This window comes from Etheostoma spectabile, chromosome 20 (assembly GCF_008692095.1).
Source record: "Etheostoma spectabile isolate EspeVRDwgs_2016 chromosome 20, UIUC_Espe_1.0, whole genome shotgun sequence".
NCBI lineage: Eukaryota > Metazoa > Chordata > Actinopteri > Perciformes > Percidae > Etheostoma > Etheostoma spectabile.
The window spans coordinates 25,193,511-25,207,226 of NC_045752.1; the positions used below are offsets into that span (position 1 = coordinate 25,193,511).

At 41.3% G+C, this 13,716-nt stretch overlaps 1 protein-coding gene across 4 annotated transcripts in view; it reads left to right on the forward strand.

Moving 5' to 3' along the window:
* Positions 1-13,716, forward strand: part of setd3 (SET domain containing 3, actin histidine methyltransferase) — a 74,318-nt gene that overhangs the window by 20,925 nt on the left and 39,677 nt on the right. For all 4 annotated transcript variants that reach the window (XM_032500655.1, XM_032500653.1, XM_032500654.1 and 1 more), the window contains one exon: positions 11,136-11,392. In XM_032500655.1, the coding sequence (XP_032356546.1) occupies positions 11,136-11,392 (257 nt within the window). The remainder of the gene's footprint in view (positions 1-11,135; positions 11,393-13,716) is intronic.

The window sequence follows — 13,716 nt, forward strand, 5'->3', positions numbered from 1 at the left end:
GCCAAGGACGCTGTCAAAAGTACGGGAAGCTTTGTACGCTTTGGGCCGCTCTGACGTGGCGGCGTTTCTGTCCGACCGGAGAAGCGCACGCAGCCACGCCATTACACTGACACTAGAAACCTTTATAATTACATATATATGACAGAAGTTTTATTAATTGGTCGCAACGGAGTCTGTTAGCAGTTAGCTCGCTCGTTAGCCGCTGAGCCGTAGCGGCGTGCAGGGCAGGCAAGCAGCCGCCGGACTGATCTAGCTAGTGACCCAAACTAACCTAGGGACCCGTGCCGGACTTCACTGTGAGCGGATGTGACCGGCAGGTAACGTTAACTTGTGTCTATGTACAAACAACTTTATATAATAAACGAAAGGTAACCCAGCAATTGCGATTATGAGCTTGTCCTCAGAATTAATGTTTTTGGTAGGAACGAAAGATTACATCGTATGTTTCTCCAGGATCAGCCAGCGCGAAGGACGTCTATATTCCGATTGGCGGCTGGCGTTAGCCGCTGCTTGCCGCTGAACCGCGTCATAGCTCATTACCATAAAGTTGAAAAATTTCAACTTTCAGATTGACGCTCAACATGCTCAAAACGCCCAAAACGCGACGCCGACAGATTTGCCGCTCCCTGCAGCTGAGAGAAGCCAGCTTCCATTGAAAATGAATGACTTCCGGTAACTTTAGACGCTCAAGTCGGTGGCGGTGTGAACGTACGGTTAGCCTCCACCGCCTTTAGCTTCTTGGCTAACCGCTAGCTTTGATTCAGAAAAGAAAAAAGAACCAAAAAGTTTAAAAAAGAAAGTTATACTGAGTATGTCAATCAATCGGGTCTGCGGATCTGTTCCGTTAACGTTTAGGGTTTCTTCAGCTTCAGGTTTGTTTTTAACTTCGGTTTGTAGTCCTTACATAGTAACCAGTAGATTTTTGGTGAACGTGGGGTTTGTAGTCCTACATAGTAACCAGTAGATTTTTGGTGAACGTGGGGTTTGTAGTCCTACATAGTACCAGTAGATTTCTGGTGAACTGGGGTTTTGTAGTCCTTACATAGTCCCAGTAGATTTCTGGTGAACGTGGGGTTGTAGTCCTTACATAGTAACCAGTAGATTTCTGGTGAATGTGGGGTTGTAGTCCTTACATAGTAACCAGTAGATTTCTGGTGAACGTGGGTCTCAGACATGCTGCTGGTTTAAATGCGACTCCCGTTGGCGTCTCTGCCATCGGAGATGTTTTTTTTTTTTTACTGTCAGCTGCCCCCCCGATCCGGATACAGATAATATTGGTAACAGATACGTATGCGTACCGCTCATCCCTAGCTGACATCTAGTATTTTAAAATGGTAGCTTCCACTAACGGGCCCCATCTTGCACCCTGTGCAGCACAGCACAAAGCCCGACGCAGTTGTCAATTTACCGTCCAGCGCCCGCGACTAAGATTAGCATGTGTCTGACAGGGCGGGGGCGTGGCATCACGATGGTGGCTCTCCTTTGTGATGTCGGCCAGCCACACTTTACCGTCCATTGGCACCACCCTAGTCCAATCTAACAATTCAGGGGACGGGTTTTTGCCAAAGTTAAAGTGCATATTCCATTATGAGGAAGTCAGACTTGCGGTTCCTGGCATATGTCTGGATCCTATTTAGCAATTAGCGTGTTTAGCACGGCGTGTTAGCGCCATCATAGTAATATAATACATTTTATTTATAATGCCCTTTACATTTCAACTGAAATCTCAAAGTGCTACAGTAGCAAGGAGTTAAAACAGTTCCCAGAAATATAACAAATCAACAATAGCAATAAAACACCATAAGACTAAAATTAAAACTATGACTGTTAAAAGGCCTTTTGAAATAGGAATGTCTTTAGGCCCTTCTTAAAAATCTCCACAGTTTGTGGGGCCCTTAGGGTCTCTGGCAGTGCATTCCAGAGCTGTGGGGGCGCTGCCAAGCAATCGTCCGTTACAAACGGGCACTGTACAATATTACTAAATTGTGTGAATAATGCAAGATGGGGTGGCAACATTTGTGATCATTTGGAACCAAGCTTTGCGCTTTCTTGACAGATTTTTTAAGTGATTACTTACTGATTACTATACTTTTGTAGAAGTAATAACATCATTCTAGGGTGAGTTTTTCCCTAAACCCTTTTGCTAAAATCTACAGTTATCCACATTTTACTGCTGATATTTAAAAAATCTTCTCAGGAGGGAGAGCATCTTGTCACCTTTTTTACCCCTGATAGTTTGCATCCTTGTGTCCTGTAAGGTGATTGTGACCTCTATGTCTCAGGTCCTCTGTACAGCCAGGACAGGATTCTACAGGCCATGGCAATGTGACACTAGCCATCCCCTGCTGTGTGAGCGGGCCAACCCTGCTTCATTCTGGCTGCCATACTTCCGCAGTCTTCCTCAGGAGTACGACACACCGCTTTACTACCAGCAGGATGAGGTGCAGGTGCTCTGGGCACACACAGTGCAGGATGTCCTGAATCAGTATAAAAACACTGCACGCCAGTACGCTTACTTCTACAAACTTGTACAGGTGGCAGATTCACTGAACACAGACACATACATACTGTGCATTTACAGCACCCACCATCTCATTCAGTGGTTTTTATTAGGGCCCGGCACTGTTGACGTCGGTCAACGGACGCCCATTCAGAAGTGATAGGATTATTAGGGCTCAAGCACCGACATTGTCGTTGATGTTACATGTGATGGGGGTCTCGGGCTTTAGTGTGACAAATTGGCTTAAAAAGCCAATTTCAAAAAAGTAACCCTTGCCATGAGATTTATCTGGATGTATAAAATCTGGTAGCATATGTATCATAACCGGACTCACAAAAAAAGCCTCTTGGAACCATACCCTTAATGCAACTGGAAGTCAACATTTTTAATTGAAAACACAAACATTTTGTTATCATTTCCACGTATTCCAGGGTTACGCTCCTATACATTTAACTCGATTGACTTCAAAATTGGTCAGTATATATGAACCCTTGCAAAGCTTTTTTTTTTTTCCATCATTCGTGTGGGCGTTGAAAGGTGGCATTTCTATGCTTCTTTGCCAAACAGGAAGTGGTTCATAGCTAGACTGTACATTGTCCAATTTGCCCCAATACTCTCAAGCTTTATTCTCAGGCTTTAAGGGTCCTGGCCTGAAGACATGTACATATCAATATTAACTTATAGTCATAGTCTTGTTAAGCTTGAGGATAAGACCAACTTCTTTATTTGAGTCTTCCCTTATTCTAAAAGGGTTGTGTAGTGTCAACTGGCCAGCCCAGCCTTTCCTCCTTGCTTTTGTTTTAAAACGGTGTATTACAACAGACTGGTTGTGGGACAAAGAGGAAAGTATTTTCAGGACCAGAACATGCTGCAGTTTGCTTGCTGGTTTGGAGGTGTGAGCACGTCTTGCAATATTACTAAGCCAACACAGCTAAATAGCAACCTGCTACCACTCACTGAACCCACACCAAACACTTGAACGGATATTCACTGAAAACAATAATGACACCATTGTAAAAGTTTTACTACCAACAAAAAGGTAAGTTACGATGATGTTATGTCCTCAACAAAAGATTAAAAACACTTGATGTATAAGCTTAGTAAACGGGATATTGTAAAATACAAGATAATTGAAAGGGAAACAAGAAATGGAGATGTATTTTCAAATTGGCTAGTGCTGAATCAAGCGTTTTGAATTGTAAAGGCTTGTAAAATAGTAGGGACATTAAGGTTTCAGTGCTTTGAGGTATTTCTATAAAGTTTTATACGCAGTTATCCACACAATATTACAGTCTAACGCTGTTGACACGATAGGCCACATTAGCATCAACAAGGTTACTTTAAGGGGGCATCTGACTTTTCTCTTTTCTATACACCTTTTTTAACAGGCATTTTGAGTCTAATAGGAAAATTACAGGTGTTACTAATGGCATTAACCCTTAATGCTTTTATAAAGTTTACTTATTCCAGTCTGTGATTATCCATCAACTACATTCCTTTAATTTTTGTCTAAATAATTCCTAATTTCTGCTTTTCCACTCAAACATTAGGTATAATTTCCTTATCTTGTTACCAAACATTACAAAAATAACTGTAAAACTAAGTAAATAAGTTAATGTTACGTAGTGTTAAACGTCAAAAAGTGAAACATTGAAAAAAATTGTCAAACGTATGAAAAAGTTAAAAAGATCAAGAAAAAGCGTCAAGAAAATTGTTGATTTTCAATTTTGGCGGGAAGACAACACAAGGGTTAACAATGCTCTGTTCTGTTGAAACCATGACAGTGTGACAGTAAGCCAACATGCACAATACCAGGACCTTAAAACTAAAGTGCTAATTTGTATCCGACATTATTAGTATTATTAATTACACCTGCTTTTCCTTTATTACTTGTTAAAGTACCCATTAAATGACCAGGAGGGGAGGCATTGGGCAAGAAAAGTGGTTAGTTTTTGGAAACTGAGCAACACCTTAAATCAAAATAGGTGGTTCAGGCAGAATTGAACTTGCAGATGTTTGTTCCATTGTCATGGTTGTCATTGTACTATGAATTATGGTCATCATATATATATTTACATATCAATACTGCAGTACCCTTTTTATAAAAATCTAAATTTTTAGTCCACTGTAATGTGCCAACCAATGGAATAAACTACAAAGAAAGTAAACCAAAATATTGGTTACCAGGCCCAGACCACAGATCTGATGCATGGTAAATGACAGCTCAGCTTGATCCGAATATGAATATATATATAGTATGTGGTGTACATACACATATATATATGAAAATATATATATATATATATATATATATAATAAAATATCTCTCACACACTCAGTACTGTGCAAAAGTCTTAGGCTGGTGCAAAAATGCTGTAGACTGAATCTTTCCAAATATAAATAATGCAAATGAAAGTGAGCAAACCAAAATAAGAATCTAAATCACTTCAGTATTTGCGTTACTTCTCTTTGCCTTCACAAAAGCATCAATTCTTATAGGTAAACTGCAAAAGTCATGCAACATTGAGGATCGCAGACGCAATGGTCGGCCAAGAAATAGTGCACCAGATGAAAAACACATCAGGCTATTCCCTCGAAATCGGAAGATGTCCAGCATGACATCAGCTCAGAACTGGCAGAAACCAGTGGGACCCAGGTACACCCATCTACTGTCTGGAGAAGTCTGGCCAGAAGTGTCTTCCTGCAAGGTTTGCAGCCAAAAAGCCAGACCTCCAACATGGAACAAGGCCAAGCGACTCAACTATGCACCAAAACATAGACACTGGGGTGTAGAAAAATGGCAGCAGGTTCACTGGACTGATGAGTCAAAATTTGAAACATTTGGCTGTAGCAGACGGTTTGTTGCCAAAGGCCTGGAGAGCGCTACAGTAATGTACCTGAAGGCAACAGTGAAGCATGCTGGAGGTTCCTTGCAAGTTTGGCATTTCTGCAAAGGAAGTAGGAGATTTGTTCAGGATTAATGGTGTCCTCAATGCTGAGAAATACAGGCAGGTACCTATCCATCATGGGGGTGGCAGTAGCTCAGTCCCTAGGGAGTTGAGTTGGAGAGATGCCAGTTCACCTCCTGGGCACTGCCAAGGTGCTCTTGAGCAAGTCACCAAAACCCCTCAACAGCTCAGGGCAACTGTTCAGCAGTCGCAGCCCCCCCCCCCCCCACTCTGATATCTCTCCATTAGTGCATGTATACGACCTGAGCATATATTGTATTTCGGGCTTGTGTGTAATAACAACAGTGTTAACTTTAATTTCCCCATAGGGAATCTATAAAGAGCATAAATAAAAAATGTTCATGCAATACCATCAGGGAGGCGTATGATTGGCCCCAAATTATTTGCAGCAGGACAACACACCCAAACAAACAGCCAAGGTTAACAACTACCTTCAGTGTAAAGAAGAACAAACCTCCTGGAAGGGATGGCATGGCCCCCCCACAGAGCCCTGATCTCAACATCATCAAGTGTGTCTGGGATTAACTGAAGAGACAGAAGGATTTAAGAAGCCTACACCCCAAGATCTAGGGTTAGTTCTCCAAGCCACCAGCCGAGTTCCTTTAGAAACTGTGTGCAGTTCCGAGAAGAATGGATGCTGTCTTGAAGGCAAAAGGTGTCACACCAAATATTGATTTGATTTAGATTCTTATTCTGTTCATTCACTGCATTTTGGTAATTGATGAATTTCCATTTACAACCAATCATTCATATTGGCATTTTATCATTTTTTATTATGCTGATTTTCCATCGCAAAGTGCTTTTAAAATGTAGTCCACTGAGGATAGCACTGGCATTTTGCGCTAAAACTGTATGCAATATATTATATGCAAATATGATAATTGCAAATAATTAAAGGAACTTCTGCACATCTAGATTAACACTTCCATTTTTCCATGTTCATACCTGCCTAAAACCTTTCACGTACTGTATATATCTAATGATTTACATCAAGGGGTAACTAAAGGCCAGTTACTCCCTTATTGAAAATCATGGCCGTTTCAGTGGACTCCACTAGGTGACAGTGTTGCGTTCTAATGATTAAATGTTCATGGTAGTTATGTTTGACTGTAGTGTTTATCCACATTGTCTGGATACCGTGGAGATGGACATTTGTAGCATTGTCTGAATGCTGGTCATTTTCTTAGTGCTGTGGTCCTAGTCACAATCTAATGCTAGATTTGTGCTAGCGTTCCCCTCAGATCTTCATAACCTGTATACTGTAGCAGGAATGCATTGATATTAAAAAAAAAAAAAAACTAATACTTTGCAGAGCTCATCCTGTCTCACTTCTCCCCCATGTCCCAATAGAGCGTCCATCTTCATGGCGGAAACTAGAAGCTTGACGTGTTCTGGTTCCCATTCCTTTCCATCTGACTAAGAACTTCTCCCAGCTTTCTCCTCACTACATAACTGAAATCAATTCATCCTCCAGCTCCAGCTCAATCCCCCAAAACTGGCTGCTATCCACCCCCAATTAACAAAAAAAATATTACTGAACTCAACCCTGGATCTGTGAGCAATTCTCCAATATTCCCTTCCCTCCATCAAAAATATTGTGGTCTCCCAACTCAAACGCCACCTTATCTCCAATGCATGTGTTCAAACCATTTCAATCCAGTTTACGCTCACAGGCCAGCACAGTAACAGCCCTTCTCAGAGTCACCAATGACTTCTTCCTCTCTGACACTTTTATGCTACCTTTTATGCCACCAAGAAAAAAAACAATAAATGCAGTAGTGCACTCCTTTAGGCATTTTCTAAATGTGCATAAGATATGTAAACCTGCAACAAAAACACTGTTAATTCTCTTACAGATACTATGATCGCCATCTTACATTAAAAACTCTACTTCAGGGAACACCATGTCCATCAACTTTGACTAAGTTAGAGCATCATTGATTAAACAATACAGGCTTACAAGTACTTGGAATGGAAAGAGAATTTGGTTTGTATTTATCTGTTTATTTCATATGTATTAGTCCATTATTAGTTTTCTTTGGTAGCAGGCTCTATCGCAGCACAAAAATACTGAGGTGTTTTAGAGAAAGTTTTTAAGTATCCCCCTGAATCCAGACAGAGCCCTGGAGAATAAATCCATCCGCTTTAGAGTGACTTAGCCCACATTGGGAACTGCTTATTACTGTTGGCGTACAGTGAACTTGTAGCTATTGGTACAATGATACAGTCACGGTGAACACAACCTTGTTCAAGCTTACTGTAATGTTTTCTAGTTTGTAATACATTTTCTATTGATCAAAAAGTGTAGTGTGTTGAATGGAGTTGTGTAACAGGCCACCCCCCATTCACATCTGAGCAAATCTGGCTGTGCCAGGGCAGAGAGGTTTTACAGCAGATCCTTTGTGGGCAGTATTTTATGTACAACGAGCACAGAGAGGACGTCGCCTCTGCAGCTTGTTTAGTTAACAGGATGCTTTCTCAGCATCGCTGTGAATGAAAAAGTGTGAATATACTCTAACATTATTCACACTCAAATCTATTTCACAGTTACCACACATCTATTTGTAGTCGCAAATGCGAGTAAGCGCTCGCAGTGGTCATGCCTCTAATGGCTAAGTTTATACCTCACAAATACACAACAATTCAACAACTGCACCTCCTCCCCCACTCCTCGTCCCTAGACACCCCAGATTTTGTTGCTTTGTGTCCTTTTTCATCCTTTACATGCTCCCCCTTAATATTTAATCCCCTATGGGATTAGAATATCTATTTCACTGAAATAGCATTATTATGGTACTCATTCAAAGTCCTAAATAAACTCCAGTACATCCAAAATCGAATGCTAATCTGCTCCCCATTCACGCTTCTGGAACCACATCGCCCTGTTCTCCGAACTTCCACTGACTACCTGTCCCACACAGATACAGTTTATAGTCCTCCCTACTCACTCACAAAGATTTCCATAACGTGACCCCCTCCTATGTTAGGCTGGCTCCAACCCCACACACTCAAGAACAAGCACCAGACCTGGGGTTACAGAGCCCCTCCCTCTCTTCCCAAAAACACATCCGCCACTGCTACGATCTGTCCTTTTAAATCAAAAGTCAAAACTCACATTTTTAGAGCTGCTTTTAATGTTTGATTGTGTGTGGAATTTATTCCTTTCTTAATTCTGTAAAGTGATTTTTAGTGTTCTAAAAATGATTACGTGGCCTGGGTTCATCTAAAGTAGGTTCATCTTGTGATATCTTCTACACACACTCTCTCACACACACACACACACACACACAACACACACCACACACACACACACACACACACACACACACACACACACGCCACATTTAATCTCTACCTCCTCATAGAGTCCCTTGCTCTGCCCCCACCTCCCTCCTCCTCCGATGACCGGGCTGGAAATTTAGCTTGTCACATGGCTTTGAATTGACTTGACCTGAATGTACCTTCCTCAAAAGCCCTCTCGCTCTCTATTTCTAGCCCCCATCTCCACCCCCTTGTCTTCCCAGACTCCAGTGTGTTGGATGTAGGACCAGCTCGCTCGTTAGCCGCTGAGCCGTAGCGGCGTGCAGGCAGAGCAAGCAGCCGCCGGACTGATCTAGCTAGTGACCCAAACTAACCTAGGGACCCGTGCCGGACTTCACTGTGAGCGGATGTGACCGGCAGGGGGAAAGTTACTTGGTCTATGTACAAACAACTTATATAATAACGAAAGGTAACCCAGCAATTGCGATTATGAGCTTGTCCTCAGAATTAATGTTTTGGTAGGAACGAAGATTACATCGTAGTTTCTCAGGATCAGCCAGCGCGAAGGACGTCTATATTCCGATTGCGGCTGGCGGTTAGCCGGCTTGCCGCTGAACCGCGTCATAGCTCATTACCATAAAGTTGAAAAATTTCAACTTTCAGATTGACGCTCAACATGCTCAAAAGCCCAAACAGCGACGCCGACAGATTTGCCCTCCCTGCAGCTGAGAGAAGCCAGCTTCCATTGAAATTGAAATGACTTCCGGTAACTTTAGACGCTCAAGTCGGTGGCGGTGTGAACGTACGGTTAGCCTCCACCGCCTTTAGCTTCTTGGCTAACCGCTAGCTTTGATTCAGAAAAGAAAAAAGAACCAAAAAGTTTAAAAAAGAAAGTTATACTGAGTATGTCAATCAATCGGGTCTGCGGATCTGTTCCGTTAACGTTTAGGGTTTCTTCAGCTTCATGTTTGGTTTTTAACTTCGGTTTTAGTCCTTACATATAACCGTAGATTTTTGTGAACGTGGGGTTGTGAGTCCTTACATAGTACCCAGTAGATTTTTGGTGAACGTGGGGTTTGTAGTCCTTACATAGTAACCAGTAGATTTCTGGTGAACGTGGGGTTTGTAGTCCTTACATAGTACCAGTAGATTTCTGGTGAACGTGGGGTTTGTAGTCCTTACATAGTACCAGTAGATTTCTGGTGAATGTGGGGTTTGTAGTCCTTACATAGTAACCAGTAGATTTCTGGTGAACGGGGGTCTCAGACATGCTGCTTGGTTTATGCGACTCCCGTTGCGTCTCTGCCATCGGAGATGTTTTTTTTTTTTTACTGTCACTGCCCCCCCGGATCCGGATACAGATAATTCATGTGGTAAACAGATACAGATAATGCTGTACTCGCTCATCCCTAGCTGACATCTAGTATTTTAAAATGGTAGCTTCCACTTAACGGGCCCCATCTTGCACCCTGTGCAGCACAGCACAAAGCCCGACGCAGTTGTCAATTTACCGTCCAGCGCCCGCGACTAAGATTAGCATGTGTCTGACAGGGCGGGGGGGCGTGGCATCACGATGGTGGCTCTCCTTTGTGATGTCGGCCAGCCATCACTTTATCGTCGATTGGCACCACCCTAGTCCCAATCTAACAATTCAGGGGACGGGTGTTTTGCCAAAGTTAAAGTGCATATTTCCATTATGAGGAAGTCAGACTTGCGGTTCCTGGCATATGTCATGGATCCTATGTTAGCAATTAGCGTGTATTAGCACGGCGGTGTTAGCGCCAGTCAGAATAGTAATAATAATACATTTTATTTATAATGCCCTTTACATTTCAACTGAAATCTCAAAGTGCTACAGTAGCAAGGAGTTAAAAACAGTTCCCAGAATATAACAAAATCAACAAATAGCAATAAAACACCATAAGACTAAAATTAAAACTATGACTGTTAAAAGGCCTTTTGAAATAGGAATGTCTTTAGGCCCTTCTTAAAAATCTCCACAGTTTGTGGGGCCCTTAGGGTCTCTGGCAGTGCATTCCAGAGCTGTGGGGCGACTGCCAAGCAATCGTCCGTTACAAACGGGCACTGTACTAATATTACTAAATTGTGTGAATAAATGCAAGATGGGTGGCAACATTTGTGATCATTTGGAACCAAGCTTTGCGCTTTCTTGACAGATTTTTTAAGTGATTACTTACTGATTGCTATACTTTTGTAGAAGTAATAACATTCATTCTAGGGTGAGTTTTTCCCTAAACCCTTTTGCTAAAATCTACAGTTAATCCACATTTTACTGCTGATATTTAAAAAATCTTCTCAGGAGGGAGAGCATCTTGTCACCTTTTTTACCCCTGATGAGTTTGCATCCTTGTGTCCTGTAAGTGATTGTGACCTCTATGTCTCAGGTCCTCTGTACAGCCAGGACAGGATTCTACAGGCCATGGGCAATGTGACACTAGCCATCCACCTGCTGTGTGAGCGGGCCAACCCTGCTTCATTCTGGCTGCCATACATCCGCAGTCTTCCTCAGGAGTACGACACACCGCTTTACTACCAGCAGGATGAGGTGCAGGTGCTGCTGGGCACACAGGCAGTGCAGGATGTCCTGAATCAGTATAAAAACACTGCACGCCAGTACGCTTACTTCTACAAACTGGTACAGGTGGGCAGATTCACTGAACACAGACACATACATACTGTGCATTTACAGCACCCACCATCTCATTCAGTGGTTTTTATTAGGGCCCAGGCACTGTTGACGTCGGTCAACGGACGCCCATTCAGAAGTGATAGGATTATTAGGGCTCAAGCACCGACATTGTCAGTTGATGTTACATGTGATGGGGGTCTCGGGCTTTAGTGTGACAAATTGGCTTAAAAAGCCAATTTCAAAAAAGTAACCCTTGCCATGAGATTTATCTGGATGTATAAAATCTGGTAGGCATATGTATCATAACCGGACTCACAAAAAAGCCTCTTGGAACCATACCCTTAATGCAACTGGAAGTCAGACATTTTTAATTGAAAACACAAACATTTTGTTATCATTTCCACGTATTCCAGGGGTTACGCTCCTATACATTTAACTCGATTGACTTCAAAATTGGTCAGTATAATATGAACCCTTTGCAAAGCTTTTTTTTTTTTTCCATCATTCCGTGTGGGCGTTGAAAGGTGGCAAATTTCTATGCTTCTTTGCCAAACAGGAAGTGGTTCATAGCTAGACTGTACATTGTCCAATTTGCCCCAATACTCTCAAGCTTTATTCTCAGGCTTTAAGGGTCCTGGCCTGAAGACATGTACATATCAATATTAACTTATAGTCATAGTCTTGTTAAGCTTGAGGATAAGACCAACTTGCTTTATTTGAGTCTTCCCTTATTCTAAAAGGGTTGTGTAGTGTCAAACTGGCCAGCCCCAGCCTTTCCTCCTTGCTTTTGTTTTAAAACGGTGTATTTACAACAGACTGGTTGTGGGAAAACAAGAGAGGAAAGTATTTTCAGGACCAGAACATGCTGCAGTTGCTCTGCTGGGTTTGGAGGTGTGAGCACGTCTTGGCAATATTACTAAGCCAACACAGCTAAATATAGCAACCTGCTACCACTCACTGAACCCACACCAAACACTTGAACGGATATTCACTGAAAACAATAATGACACCATTGTAAAAGTTTTACTACCAACAAAAAAGTAAGTTACGATGATGTTATGTCCTCAACAAAAGATTAAAAACCCTTGATGTATAAGCTTAGTAAACTGGGATATTGTAAAATACAAGATAATTGAAAGGGAAACAAGAAATGGAGATGTATTTTCAAATTGGCTAGTTAGCTGAATCAAAGCGTTTTGAATTGTAAAGGCTTGTAAAATAGTAGGGACATTAAGGTTTCAGTGCATTTGAGGTATTTCTATAAAGTTTATTACTGCGGTTATCCACACAATATTACAGTCTAAACGCTGTTGAGCCACGATGAGCCACATTAGCATCAACAAGGTTACTTTAAGGGGGCATCTGACTTTTCTCTTTTCTATTACAAGCCTTTTTTAACAGGCATTTTGAGTCATAATAGGAAAATTACAGGTGTTACTAATGGCATTAACCCCTTAAGTGCTTTTATAAAGTTTACTTATTCCAGTCTGTGATTATCCATCAACATACATTCCTTTAATTTTTGTCTAAATAATTCCTAATTTCTGCTTTTCCAACTCAAACATTAGGTATAATTTCCTTATCTTGTTACCAAACATTACAAAAATAACTGTAAAACTAAAGTAAATAAGTTAATGTTACGTAGTGTTAAACGTCAGAAAAGTGAAACATTGAAAAAAATTGTCAAACGTATGGAAAAAGTTAAAAAGATCAAGAAAAAGCGTCAAGAAAATTGTTGATTTTCAATTTTGGCGGGAAGACAACACAAGGGTTAACAATGGCTCTGTTCTGTTGAAACCATGACAGTGTGACAGTAAGCCAACATGCACAATACCAGGACCTTAAAACTAAAGTGGCTAATTTGTATCCAGACATTATTAGTATTATTAATTACACCTGCTTTTCCTTTTATTACTTGTTAAAGTACCCATTAAATGACCAGGAGGGGGAGGCATTGGGCAAGAAAAGTGGTTTAGTTTTTGGAAACTGAGCAACACCTTAAATCAAAATAGGTGGTTCAGGCAGAATTGAACTTGCAGATAGTTTGTTCCATTGTCATGGTTGTCATTGTACTATGAATTATGGTCACTCATATATATATTTACATATCAATATCTGCAGTACCCTTTTTATAAAAATCTAAATTTTTAGTCCACTGTAATGTGCCAACCAATGGAATAAACTACAAAGAAAGTAGTAAACCAAAATATTGGTTACCAGGCCCAGACCACAGATCTGATGCATGGTAAAATGACAGCTCAGCTTTGATCCGAATATGAATATATATATATATGTATGTGTGTACATACACATATATATATGAAAATATATATATA